Below are 14,800 nucleotides of genomic sequence, written 5' to 3' on the forward strand. Positions count from 1 at the left end.
AATATAGTGGGCAATATACCCTCTCTGATGTGAAAGTAAAATGCGGGCTAAGTTTTAGGAGATTCCCATTAATTAGTTCAGTGGTTTAAGTTCCATCCTCAAGGCGGGGAATGTTATTTTTTTCTATTAAAGTTTCCAAGACTGCTTTAAATATATGTGTAATCTGGACTTCCTTATTTGTAGAGAGAACATTTGTAGCTTGACTTCAGACTGACCAAACGTGGTTGCAAAAAATGAATACGAAATGTGTCATTGTTGTAGAGAACAATTTCTTGCAATTGAGCTCAGTGTAATTTGGAAGCACTGTTCTAGAAAAGTCAAAGAGCACTCACACTGATTTGGAGTCTTCAAGACAATTTCTAGATAATCTTCATAATGTTTTGATTCAAATGACCATTCCTTTAAACACCTCAAATTTTCAATGGGCATCCTTATGTTCTCCTGTGAAGTCAGTTCAAAAGAATCATGCATGTATTACCCCGAACACACCTCCAGCAACCAGAGACACTCTAAAGAGCTCCAAATAAAAAATACAATCTCCAAAAGTTCCAACTGAGAGGGATGGCTTCACTCACCTAAGGGAGCAGAATCCTGCATCAGAATACACAAGACGTTGTTGAACGCAATTATGACTAAATCAATCAAAGTGAGTGGAAAATGTTTTTGTCGGATAGAAGTCCAAAAATGCAAACAAGCTTCCATCAAGACCTGGCCATTCCTTGATATGTACCTCAAATAAATTACCATAAAACACTTTGAAGAATTTCTGAACAGTGCTCTGTCATACAGATTTTACTAAAACCAATTTATAAATGCATATTATAAAGTATGAAATATTATCCCCATAAAATGGTAATCCTGTTTACTAATTATATCATTAACAATTTAGTGACATACATACACTGCACTATTATTGTATACATGCACCACTGTCTAAACCAAGTTGCCTGACTGTTTTGCATTATTCAGAAGTATTTATTGTATTGCACAGCAACTCCTGAAACGATATGCCTTGGCTCAGTCACACTACCAAAAGGAGAGCCAACTCACCATAGAAATGTATTATTGTTTGTTTGGCAAAAGCTGTTTTCCGTGTTAAGAAAAATCAAAAATAGCTTAGTAAGTAAGACCCTTCTTTTTTTCTGACTCTTTTCTGTCAGTGAATCTTTGATACAAACATATTAACATACTCTAGTACATAAAACACACCATTTCTAAACAATATACAGTACAAATACTAACCACGCTTTCCAAAAGGACCATTTCAATGTTAAGGCATATCATCAGGCATTGAAGAACAGGTATCAACATTGATAATGGCCTTCATTCTCAAACTACAAAACATTTTTGAAGACAGGCAGTTTGTATGGCCTAAGTATCTTTATAACCATGCAAATGATAATAATATGCTATACAAATGTTGTCTCATAACATAACAGAACATAACGTAGCGTAACATCACATAACATGACATAGCATAATCTGATATAACATAATCCTCAACTTATTCTCCAATGCATGGTTCTATGTGTAGATGTAACTACTATATGTTTGGTGGGTAATAATTTCATAATGATAAAGTTAAATTGTCTACTTTTTAGGAAAGTATTTTGGTTCTTAGATGTCATTAACTTAGCTTCTATTTTGTAAAAGAAATTATTTAAACAGGTAATATGCTATATTTTTGGATAGTCTTGCAAAATGCTCCATGACTGCACATTTCAATGGAGATAACAAAGCCCCCCTCAGCCTCACTCTAATCAAAGACATATGCCTTCCATTGACCTCCCAGGCTTTTTGGCACATGTCTGTGCATTGACCCACAAGCTCCTGCCTAGCACTCTGTTAAAAATGCCTTGCCCATTCTCTCACATCCAAATTATATGTCATATGGCTCTGTGGGCCAGGCATGAATATGAATGTGTTGGGATGGTTGAGGTACTATGGACTACAGCATTGTTTTCTTATTTCTGACACAATCCTAGTCTTCAATTTCTTCCTCCCTCACAACATGGATGCCTCTCATTGTTCTAGGGCAAAAGCTTGAAAGTGAGGAGAAAGAGAGTGCAGGTTACACCGCTCCCTCCTATTTCTCCCACCCAAATGAACTTCATCGAGCCTGATATGTATTTCAATAGCCATAATAAATCTTATTGTCCAAAAATGTAATATTGAAATGAAATTGAATTTAAATTGCATTAATATATTGCATAATACTCCAGACGAGGCTTTTAAGTGATTTGCGACTAGTATCACACAACCCAGGAGCCCAAAGTTTGTGATCAGGTTATTGGTTATTGGGTTAGACTTGCATGCTACAGGAATCCATTACATGCATGTACTAGGAGTGACCTTTAGTGGGAGCTATGTGAGAAGCAAATACTTGCTGGAATTAATATTGTTAGATTGCAGGGATACGGTTTCAAAAAAGAGATTAAGGCGGGTGTGAGATTTAGAGGAGTCTATATGCACAAGAGTCATGCATATTGTAGAAGGCAATGAGAGTCACATTCAAAATAAACAAGATAAAAAAATGCAAGCTTAATTCAAGTCCTATTTTTCTTCAGAATTTGTGGATTTAAATCTGTAGGAACAAACATTTTTAAATTCTGCTCTAAAGGAATGTGGCTTTCAACAGTCTTTCTAGAGGAACTTCTAGAGAGGGGACAGATACTTTAGTTACTGCACAAACCACACCCAGTGCATTTTGAGATCCCTCTATAAGTGACAGTCAAGCAGTGTGATATTTAAGCATACCCCAGCACCTGTGATTACAATTAGACAACATCACCAATAGCCCACTGTATGCAATCCAAGCAATACTTTCATTCCCAGAAAGACACCTATGCGTACCTACTACAGGAACATATATAATAACATAAAGTATTTATGCAGAAGGCAGCTGAAAAACATGCTGCAGCAACGGTTACTAGTAAATTCAGTGCATGTTTCTGGCCCATTCATTTTCTGATTTGGATACCTGGTCTCCTGCATCCACCTGAAGAGCACAGTCCCACAGAACAAGCACCATGTCCTGCAGAATGAATGTGTTGTGTAGTTACCAGGGTGTAGTTTCAAGGAGGTGGGGGGTATTTGGGGTTTTGCAATGTCTGTGTTTTTTTCTCTGAGTCCTGATATCACTAAGAGGTTTAACCATTTCATGTTTCTGATTATGAACTTAAATGTATATACAGTGATTGATTAACCAACAAATTAGTAAATCTTCACTTATATGAATTCACCTTGAATGGGTGAAAATGTACTACTTTTGGAATTCACAAACATTGGTAGTAGTAGGCTAGGAAAGCTGAGTTAGTCTCGGATTTCCAGTCATACTACTGACAATCAAAAGGTAATAAGGCAAAGGCTTGCAAATAGTCTAACCACTGGCAATCCCTACCCAATCCATGGTTTTTCACCTACTCTGCCATTCTAGACAAAGGGCCTTACTTACAGTTTGGAAGGCAGAAAAGAATTCAGGGTGGCAGAGAAATTTATGTCAACCATCCTGCCTATTCTCCACCCACCACATTTAGGGATGTCTGCTAGCCCTGCGGACATCTCTATACATTTGGAGGAACCACAGTCATGGTGGTTCTTATTAAAGTAGGAAAGGTTTAATAGCGGCTCCCTCAAACATTCCAGCCGGCATCAAACATTTCAACAGTTTTTTTATTTTTCAATAGGAACCACTTAAAGTGGAAGATAGTTTTTGAAAAATAAAAGACAAATGCCCCAGATGATGAAAGTTTTCTCTCATGGTGTGAGGGTCATTATGGTTTATTTTTTTACTGTCAAAAGTGACCGACATTAAAGCAATTGCCCAGCTACTCTAAATAACTATCAAATCTGGTTCAGCTAATGATCCTTGCCCACCAGCTGTTCTTGTACCTGTCACTAAAATAATAGCTCCTGTATTAACAGAGATCTGCAAGGTAATGCTTTCCTCTGGGATATACCCGACCGCATGGAAGAACGCCATACTAACACCTCTATTAAAAAAATCTCATCTGTATCCAGATGACACCAAAAACTATAGCTAGTCTGCCAAAGTGGTTGAAAAAGTGATGAACCATCAAATTTCTAAATTTATAGAAGACCACCATCGGTTAGATGACACCCAATTTGGATTTCGTAAGGGTCATAGCACCAAGACAGTGCTAATTAAGGCATTAGAAGATATAAGACTCATCCTGGACCAGGGAGGCACGGCAGTTCTCATTCTGCTGGACCTCTCCGCTGCATTTGACACGGTCGATCATAATACTTTGATCGACCGTGTCACTGAGATGGCCATTCAGGACAAAGCAAGAGACCTGCTGTCATCCTTTCTCACAAATCGGACCCAGACGGTAACGCTGGGCACTTTCCACTCCGCCCAGATGACATTCCCATGCGGTGTTTCGCAGGGCTCATCCCTAAGTCCGACGCTTTTTAACATCTATGTGTCGGACTCATCAAGGCATATGGAATGTGCCTAACATCATACGCTGATGACACACAGCTGGTGCCCGCTATAAACAACAACGGAAAAAGGGTTGCAGATAGCTTCCAAAAAGGCATGCTGGCCATCCGTAGTTGGATGGCCAGCAATTGTCTTAAATTAAACTCCGACAAAACGGAGGTCATGATTTTTGGTAAGCTGTCTCCCATCTGGTCCAGCTCTTGGTGGCCATCGGCTCTCGGCTCCCCACCGTACCCTGTTACCAAGGTCAAGAATCTAGGCATTATTTTTGACGACAAACTGACTTTTGCACCGCATGCTAATGCAGTCGTCTCATCCTTGTTCCATAAACTCCGAATAATTAAAACGATCTTACCGTATCTCCCTTTGAATGAAGGAAGGACCTTGGTTAGTGCACTGGAGATGTCATCTTTAGATTACTGTAATGGACTCTTTGCCAATGCACAGAACAGGGTTATTCAAAAACTGCAATCTGTCCAGAATGCGGCAGCTAGAATGCTGTCAAGAACCCCTAAATTCAAGCCCATCCCACATGTCATCAAGAGATATCACTGGCTGCCGGTGAGGAACCAAATTAAATTCAAGGCCTTATGCATTGCCTATAAAGCCTCCCGTAATCTAGGTCCCCAGTTCCTAATAAAATGCCTAGCCATCCACATTCCCAACAGGCCACTACGATCCTCCAATGCATTTCTTCTGAAAGTACCTCGTACTAAAACTGTCTCTTGGGGTGATCGGCACTTTGTTGTCACTGTCGCAAAACTCTGGATCCTGTCGATCTCTGTTAGCCTTTAGAAGAAAAATAAAGACTTGGTTGTTTAACCAATAACCCGCTCATCACTCTGCCACTGTCCACAGCGCCAAGTCGCCCTTGGGCATTTGCTCGCTTTACAAGTTTAAATAAATAAATAAATAAAAATATGGCAGACAGTTGGATGGCTTACCTCCGACGGCCCCATCTCTGTTGGGCCATCAAAGGAAGCTCTACACAAATGGAATAAGCTTTACTCAGTTCAGCATAAATCTTGTAGTCTGCATGGCACAAAATCTGGAGGATGGACCTTCAGTTTGAACGACAGGGTACTCCTCCACAGTTATGATTAAGTAACCTGTCCGCAAAACTGTAAATTCATCCAAAGAAGCCCACAGGATGCCAATCAGTACTGACCTTTCTCCTCGTGGTAACATTCCATATTGATACTTGGTCATTTTAGCTATTTACCCTGCAACCCACTGCATTTTTAATTGGTAAATTTGAGTTTCACATCCCTGAATCTCACTGACTAAGCTATGCCCCTTGTGGTCACCATGACTCTCCATAATATTAAGTCGTTTTTAGAAATTGGGTCAAATTACCATGATTTTTAAGATTTCTTTTTTAATTGAAATCAGAACTGGATCACAAAATAATAAAGAGTTGAACAGAGTACATCATTATAACCATGTATTATAAGCTTTGTGGAACTCAGCACACACCTGCTGGCCTACATTGAAACTTTAAATCCAAACTCGGGAATATAGGTTGCACTGAATGGAAGATGGTTTGTCAGGTTTCTAGTACAGACTCTACCACTGATAGAAAAGCCTCCTTCCAAGGATGTTTTAAGTATCACGGATGCAACAAATATAATGCATGATATCTCTATGTTTAAATTTCAGAATAATATTTTTCTATCTAGTACTGTTTTCATCTGGGTAGACGCATTTCTTTTATTGAATGGCAAAAGACAAGTTGTTTCCCATCCACACAGTCAGAAAAGGTGTCTTAAAGAGTTTTGTGTGTGTTTTATAAGCTATACTTCAACTACGCACTGAACAGCACATTAGATTGACAAAAAAACAGACATGATTATTTTATGTTTTCTGATTCCAAATGAACTGTCACAATAATTTCTTGAATAAAAAAAGTACAACACAAATGATTCTAATAGAATAAAATAGCATACACATAAAATGGTAGTAGCCTACTGCACAATTGTCCATTTTGGGGCCCCTCAATGTTCATAATATCAGCATAAATAATGCAGAATTGGCATGATTTTGATTGAAATGCAAACATTCAACATTGTTTAAGATGCATATAATATGGGCCAACAGAAAGAAATCACTGATTGATGACAAAATAAACTATCTCTCCACTTTTTAAATTGAATCCATTTAATACCCAAGTTACTGTTATTTCATGATAACTCAAATAAATGTCAAATGTTGAATAAAATTAGTGATTACTCATTATTTCTGTTTTGTTCCGGAGTTTACACTTGTGAAAACAACTAAAACGTAGGTTTTTGTACTAAACATTACTCTCCTGGAATGGTATACACGCATAAACATTAAAAAAATATTTAATACACAGTACCCATTATTTAGAATTGTATCCACCCTATAATGCACATTACCTTTTTCAATGTGCATTCTTTTTGTTTCATGTCCAACATCATGGCCGGCGAGATCCCCCTCTTTTGGCCCCGGTAGGACATTCGGCGATAAACTCATCAACATCTGGTTCATAGAAAGTCCATTCTGATGCACTGCTGTTAGACATCAATGGAGTAATTTAATCAGCAATTCTATTTTTGGTTCTTACATCAATGATAACATTTGTTGCAAATTTAAATGTTTTTACTTTATAGAATTTATTCTAGTAATTGTGACCATATAATGCAGCGACAACTAATGAGATGATACAATATTATCTGTTGAAATTCTACCAAATAATCAATCATAAACCAACTTTGTAATATGATCAATGATTTAGTTTGATTGTGACACCGAAGAATATAATTTGCTGCATCAAGTACGAATGGAGATTTAGAAGCTCTCTTGGCGAACATCGTATGTTGAAAGTGTACTAAGTGGAAATTAAGGTTTAATATTTTGAACTTTCTTCTGGTTCTGAAAAATCGTGTACCCATGACAAGCACAGTATATAATTAAATGGGTATTATTTAGTTTATGAAAGGGGATAATGATTATGTCATACAAACTCTTTATGGGTCTAAATATTAAGATTTTACATACTGGAACAAATATTAACCTCACCTATGCTAGCACAATGCTTTCTGCCATTTTGAGACTATAGAGCACAATAATATTAAAGCTGTATTGTGCAAAATGATCTGCCTCTTTGAAGCAAGTCAGCTGACAGAAATGTTTTATGATTCAGTTTAGTGTGCTTTTCCCACCAATGAAATATTTTGAGCTATAGTACGCTTGGAGTTTGATGGTATGAGGAATTTCCAGTATTTGCTCTTCCTCTATCACCTCAGTAGCAAATAAGAGGATTTTTTCTAAGATGAGCAGGAGATACAGTGGCAACTCTGTGATATTATCAACTTGTTGTGGGTTGTCAGATCCTCTACTTTATGCATTTTAGTAAATCGTCAGTGATAACAGTAGGACTACTGCATGCTGGTAAACAAAGATAAAGAAAAACCAACTGATGAGTGTTACATGGGATTTAATGCATACAATTAAATCAGCAGGTCATGGTGTTATCATGGTTTGTTTTCATTGGAAAGTGTCCTCATCTCTGAATTTAGCACAGTTGAAAATCTTTTGAATGTAGCCATACAGTTAATTGTTCTCTGGCTCTGCCTCTATAAGACATCATTGCGTAAATGTGAGAGTTGTTTTTGATCACAAAGTAGTGAGCAAAACAGTTATATGTTATTATCAATTAATACAACAAATCCAGGAAGAGTTGAACTCTGTTCTGAAAAATAAAGACACAAGAACACCTATACAGTTATGTTGAATTATAATCGGTAACATATTCAAACATTCAATTGTTTTAGGTATTCTCATCACAATTTTTACTTTATGAGATGTTGGTTGTTTGCTTAGTTAATGCTAAAATTGAAGCAGCACAAGCTAAATAGCGAAAAAAAACATATCACCAAGGAAAATATTTCACACATCATGCTATGGTTTCTTTAATATCTGTCACAAACTGCAGATAGTATGGTTCTGGAGTAACACTGGTTCCAAACTTTACTATTTCTGCTAAAAGAATGTACCTTCATAATTATATTTTGGGTGGGTCGCATAGCTTGTGACTTGTAATGATGTTAGAAGATACAGATGTCATTCGTCAGACAGTGCACAGGAACACAATACCAAGAATTTGGACTTCTCAATAACTAGTTCATCTACATCTTTGTGTATACAAGGTTGTCAGTCAGTTTTCATACACAAACACAATTATATTTAGTTTGTTTTAACCAATGATAAAACCATTGTAAAACATTCTGAAGGCAGTAGTGTTGGAGGACTTTTTCAATAGCAAGTCAGCAAACATTGCATTGTCAACTCTTATGAATTAAATGCATTTCAATAAATACAGTGTAACTGCCGAAATGTAATGTCATTTGTTCTCATAATGATTTGTACAGCATATCCTCATTTTAATAACCTTTTTTCCATCTAGCATGGTGTTTGGGTATGAGGCTGAAGCCCTCAGTTTAAAGGAAAACCATGTTTACAAATACTTTATTTCCTCTATGCACACAAGTAGCCCTTGGTAACTTTCACACCTTCACCTCAACAATGAATTAAGACAAGTGAATACTAGAGGCAGAACGGAGTGCATACGTGCTATGCAATAGGAATGAAAAATAAAATTTGAAAAAATTCAATTGTAGGCAAATATTCCAAACTAGGTTATAAAGAAATGCGATATTTATATTATGTTGAATGGATAAGACAAACTTGCTTTGGGTGGAAAGCAACTAGTTGATGGTCAACAATGTTAAGATTGTTTGCCTTTATGTGCATATTAACTGCACTGTATCTTGTACACTGCAAATTGTCTGTAGCTAACCAACATCAATAATACTGCAATGTCCTCACTTTAAGCAACAAAGACAGAATGCATCTGTACCTCTATTTAACTGAGATACTTGGGTCCTGCTTTAAGAGTTACTTCTACATTGAGAGCACAGCATATATGACAAGCAGGTCTAGCATCAGTGTATGCCTTCAGAAAGACAGTTGTCTGCTCCTGATTATTATAGGATGGTACCATTAGCAGAGATTTCACATTGCTAAAAAGCACACCTAATGAAGGACTATTCACACTCTTTTCTGTTTCACTAAATAATCCTTGTTTTATGAGAGTACACTCCTCCTGTATTAAACAGTAATGGTGGTGGGCTAGGATGTCTGGAGGCAAACCATTATTTTTGATCGAAAGAGCAGCATTGTAACACATATGTAGATTTTCAGGTCTTTACTCAAAGTGGTAAGAAAGTGTTACTTCTTTCAGATTTCATAGTAACTGAAGTGTATTAAGGGACATCGCAAGTCCAGGTAGCTTAAGTTCTGGTTCACGTTTAAAATTGATTTAGAAGGAGTTGGAAGAAGCAGTGAAACAAATCTTCTGCCTTATAAACATCATTTTTACTGATAGTGCATCTCACAGTTTGAATTGAATGGTTTATGAAGGAAATATGGTGCACCTTAGTGCATTATTTCCTTGCATGTAGTTAAGGAACTGATTGCTCAAAAGCATTTTGCAGTCACATCGCTGTATTATTTTACAAGCAACTACAATGAAACAACGTTCTAGCTAGTTCAACCATTTTTAGGAAAGGAACATCCCTTTGACTCTTAGAAGAACATCAATGAGAGTGGGCCAAATTGATGTCTTAAATGCTGCCTTAATCTCTAAAGGCTAAAGGGACTCAACGGAACCTCTGAACTTGTTCATGCAAGATTCACTATCAGCCTTAATAGTGGCAAGACAAATGTCTGAGAACATAGAATCAAACATTTACATCCATCATTTCCCTTTGTGACATTATCCTATTCACAGGAGGTATTTTGAGAAATCTGGGTTGGATGTAACGTTATGGGTCCTAATAACATGCATATATATATGCCCAATCCTATATCTGAAGCTGCTGACGAGTAAAACATATTCTGTTGTTCTATATGCATTCATCAGTGAGACAAAATAAAAAGCACTGATGTAAACAATATATATGCACAGCATAACATGAAGTCATTGACTATGAAGTTTTAGTTGAGCTTGTTATAACGTGTATACACATATTCCTCTAAAAAGCTGGTGAGGATATAGAGATGCTAAGATGATGACAGTGCACCAGGGATACTGTTGCACATTTTCTAAAGTACGTGCTCAGGGAATACAACTCAATCATTGAAATTAAAGTTTAAAAAACAAACCATTCAATTTCTTTTCAACTTGTATCATCTGTTAAGGAGATGACTTAGGATCTCCGAACACTCATGGATAGTTGCACACATTCTTGGTCAGCAGTCTTATATCACTTATGATCTGGTCTATCTTCATTAATCCTGCATTATAAACTTTCAAATAGATGATTGACAGGTGGATTCTATTGCACTTTTTTGATTTCTCACATAACCACTTGAGAAAATAATCCCACCTCAGGTAAATTGGGAATATTACTAGACTCCTGCAAGTGAAATACATAGGACCCCATTAGGATGACGAGCGGATCGCCCCCGCCGGGCCGGCGGCGGGGGCGATCTGCCCACCATCCCTGCAGAAATGACCGCCCACCATATTAGAATGGCTGGGGGGTCCACGGCGGATGGAAAAACCGTCTGCCGCTTTTCCGCCCCGGTCGCAAGGCGACTGGGGCGGAAAAGGCTGCAATATGGTGGGGGTGTCTGTGTGACACCGCCAGCCATATTACAATGTGCTGTATTGGAAGCCTTTCAGAAGTCTGCTTAGGGAGCCTTTTGTGGGCCCCCATGGACTCCAAGGGGGTAGGAGGTGCACATGGGTGGTACCTATGGGACCCCCCTGCCTTTCAAGGAACAACATGGCAGGCACCGGGCGGTGCCTGTCACGTTGTGCTTTGAAATGCACAAGATGTATTCTTAGCATTGTGGCGGGTGGTGCTTTCAGCACTGCCCACCACAATGTTAAGAATACGGGATGCGCCCGCCACTGTGGCGGGCGCATCCTAATAGCCCCCACGGGGCCCCCACCCTTATGGCGGGCGGTCCCTTGTACCGTGAGGATGGCGGGCAGGCAAAGTCCGCCCGCCTTCCTAATGGGGGCCATAGAGTGATCCATTGAATTTACTAGAAAAAGCAGATGAACTGTGCCAACAAAGTAATTACATTTACTACAGTATTTAAGAAAGAAGATAATTTTTTTTAATTTCCTACTTCTTGAAAAGTCACCTTTCTGTCAATCATGTGTAGCATATTGTTAGAAATCAGGTTATTAGGTGAGAAAATTGGAAACCCCACTCAAATAATTAACACAATACTTGAAATGTACTCTATTTTTTGTAATTGGTTTGGGATTTTTCTTGTGTTTTTACTTTATCACTGTTGGAATGTTGCATAAATACTTTACACATTGCCTCTGAGCTAAGCCTGACTGTTTTTGTGCCAAGTTACCAGAGGGTTAAGTCCAAGTTAATTTAGTTACTTTTGTGGTTCGCCCTGACAAGGATTTTGCTTATTATTGGAGTGGAGCTTTTAGTTCTCCCGAATAATAACGCAATTTCTTACACATATGTTACCACAAGATAGAAAATGTTGTTTGGCTTTCTTGGACCACGAGAATATTCACATTATGCAAATGGCATAGGCTTTACCTCCGCCCTTTCTATTGAACCTAAAAATGTATGGTGAGTCCTAAATCGCTTGCCATTGTACATTATGCATTGGAACTCAAGTACCTGATGAACATATAAAGGATTCCACTGCACATCACAGAATCTGAAACAACACTTCACTGCTTTTATCAAAATGATCACTAAAATAATACTTCATAACTTTTCAAATGTAAAACAAAATTGTCTGACCTTATCAAATTTTACACACCTCTTGTAGGAATTTTAAATCTAGAAAAAAAATTAGGCAAACCAATTTTGGACTATTTTGAACCTATCAATGATTGAAATATTAATAAAAATATCTACCAGTTCAATAGACAAGATTTGGAAATATATATTTTTTTCACCTGGTTTTAAAAGAGTTCCATGGTAGAATTGCAGTGAGTCCCAGGAGAAGCAATGAGGCAGAGTAGCTGAAAGAAAAATTTGTTGAACCCTCACGATTGTTTGGTGCTTGTTAATATTCAGTTTACTTTTTACAAATCTACAGAATCATCTAGGAATAAATATTGGGTAAAATAACAGATAGACCCTTTGCACAAAGTGAATGCGTTTCAAAGCATGCACTCTTGAGTGAATAATATATTGAGAAAATATAACACATAACACTGTTTGTGTGTGTTTGATTCCATCTACTTGGATTTACATGTATATGTCTATGTGCATTCCTATAGTTCTAGAATGGTGCACATCTCGTATGGTTGGTAACTAGCTTGTGCCTAAGGCTACACATTATCACAATACAATATACCTAAACCTGCTAATGATCTAACCAACAACATATTTCCTTATATAATCTACCATAAAAGTCTCCTCATATTGGAAAAAGTTAAAGTTCAATAATAATGCACTTTATCGATAGTATCTCCCAATGTAAATGTGTAATTATTTTCACACTGGGCTCCACGCATTATTTCTCTTACTGTTGAGATTCATTTGGTAGGTATTTGTTTATTATTTACACCAACATAGGCATTACATTTTGATATTTGAAGTTCATAGAAAATATTTGGTGTTTCAATCACAAGTTAATAAAAAAGCATTAATATTAAAGTGTTTGTGTTGCTATGGAAAATGATAGGTAGTTTTGAAAGTGCCTTTTTACTTGGGGTTTAACTGCATGCCTGGCAGAGCTGTAATCTTGTTCAACCTACTTCTGTAGGACTACTATTGCCCCAATTATAACGAAGTGGCACACGGCCAATAATGAATTACATAAATATTCAGCTCCAACATCCCAATGCTTATTTTTCTGTTTCTACCTGTATATTTTACAGTATCCAGTATCCTACCCTCAGTGGCTGCCATTTCACTAATAATATTTCAACTGTATGGCCCACCAGTTGTTAAAGGCCCTGACCCTCCTGTTAGGAACAGGCCATTAACAATGATTACAGCCTTCAGCAATGGCCTCTAATGCTATAGTACAGCATTGCAAACAAATGATATTTTACCATGGTATTTCATCTATACTTTTTAAAATATTTTCAGAGATTAGCAAATATTTATGGTGATCAGAAAATGGATTTGGGGATACTCTCTACAATGTTTAATGTAACTATGTGTCAAAGTCAGTGTAGGACCTACGGATTCGATCGGATGAGCACTCAGTCCGTGCTGGAGAACTAGAGACGCTACTACTTCGATGAGAGGATGGGTGGCTGCCAGGCCGTCGGCCCTCTTCAAGGGATGGAGCAGGAGATGGACTGTCTGGAACACGCTCCTGCAGAAAAACACATAAGAAACAAAAATATTGAAATAATATAAATCAGAGAACTAGCCTCTACATTTAGGAGGCATATATCATTGCCAGCACCAATGCAAATCTCTGTTTACTCACTCTCTTTTCTCCCTTTTCTTTCCCTGTCACAATATCACCACACAATTTCCTTTTTAAATATTAGAGAACATGTGACACAGTCGCCACAAAGTAATTATCTTCCTGAAGCATAGCACTTGGTGCTGGCTATGAGTGACTTTTTGACAGCTTGAATCACAGTTTATTTTTACATCTATTGCAGCCTTGAGAAAGCCCTGGTCCATATGACCATGTAAGGGCAAAACACGTGTGGGCTGCTGAAATGCTTCAAATTGAACATTGTAACACTTTGGAAATATGATGAAAACTCCAAAACAAGGAATGAAAGCAAAATCAAAAATCATCAGTAGAAATTTAGAGGTTTTCTTTATTTATTAACATTCAATAAGGAGAAGGATGCACTCACACATTCTCAACCATAAAGCAGATGTCTATAAACTAAAAACACACTAGGTTACTGTGTTCTTCTCTAATTAAATATATGCTGGGGAGATGGCAGAATCCTGATAAAGTCACTTTCTGGAATTTATAAAATGGTTATGACTGATTGTAAATGGGATAAAGTACCTCGTGCTGCACAGTATAAGGATATTGCAAGTCACTAAGAAGCTCTGTGACCATGCAGACAAATTATTGCGAAGACCTGGTTCCTTCGTATTGTCATGCAACCCTGAAAGATCAATGCATAGAAATAAAATGTTCCCCAAGTTCTCATATGAATGATTTTTAGAGATTAACGCTGCTCTATTTTACATGTGGAATGTTTACAACATTAATATAATTCTCAGTTTATTTCAGGCCTATTCCAGAAGTAGTTTAGTTAATGGCCGGAAATTAAAAGTGGACATTTCACATTTCGAATGAGGTTTTCAGTGGATCACTGTCAAAATA

At 37.5% G+C, this 14,800-nt stretch overlaps 1 protein-coding gene across 4 annotated transcripts in view; it reads right to left on the reverse strand.

Annotated features, from left to right (window-relative positions):
* DACH1 (dachshund family transcription factor 1) overlaps positions 1-14,800 on the reverse strand; it is a 537,492-nt gene that overhangs the window by 162,234 nt on the left and 360,458 nt on the right. For 2 of the 4 annotated variants that reach the window (XM_078657418.1, XM_078657416.1), the window contains exons 6-8: positions 13,678-13,813; positions 12,438-12,503; positions 6,865-6,999 (exon numbers count right to left, since the gene is read on the reverse strand). In XM_078657418.1, the coding sequence (XP_078513544.1) occupies positions 6,865-6,999; positions 12,438-12,503; positions 13,678-13,813 (337 nt within the window). The remainder of the gene's footprint in view (positions 1-6,864; positions 7,000-12,437; positions 12,504-13,677; positions 13,814-14,800) is intronic. The other 2 variants (XM_078657419.1, XM_078657417.1) reach the window with 1 other exon arrangement.

The sequence above is a fragment of the Lissotriton helveticus genome, chromosome 8, assembly GCF_964261635.1.
Source record: "Lissotriton helveticus chromosome 8, aLisHel1.1, whole genome shotgun sequence".
In the NCBI taxonomy this organism is placed as follows: domain Eukaryota; kingdom Metazoa; phylum Chordata; class Amphibia; order Caudata; family Salamandridae; genus Lissotriton; species Lissotriton helveticus.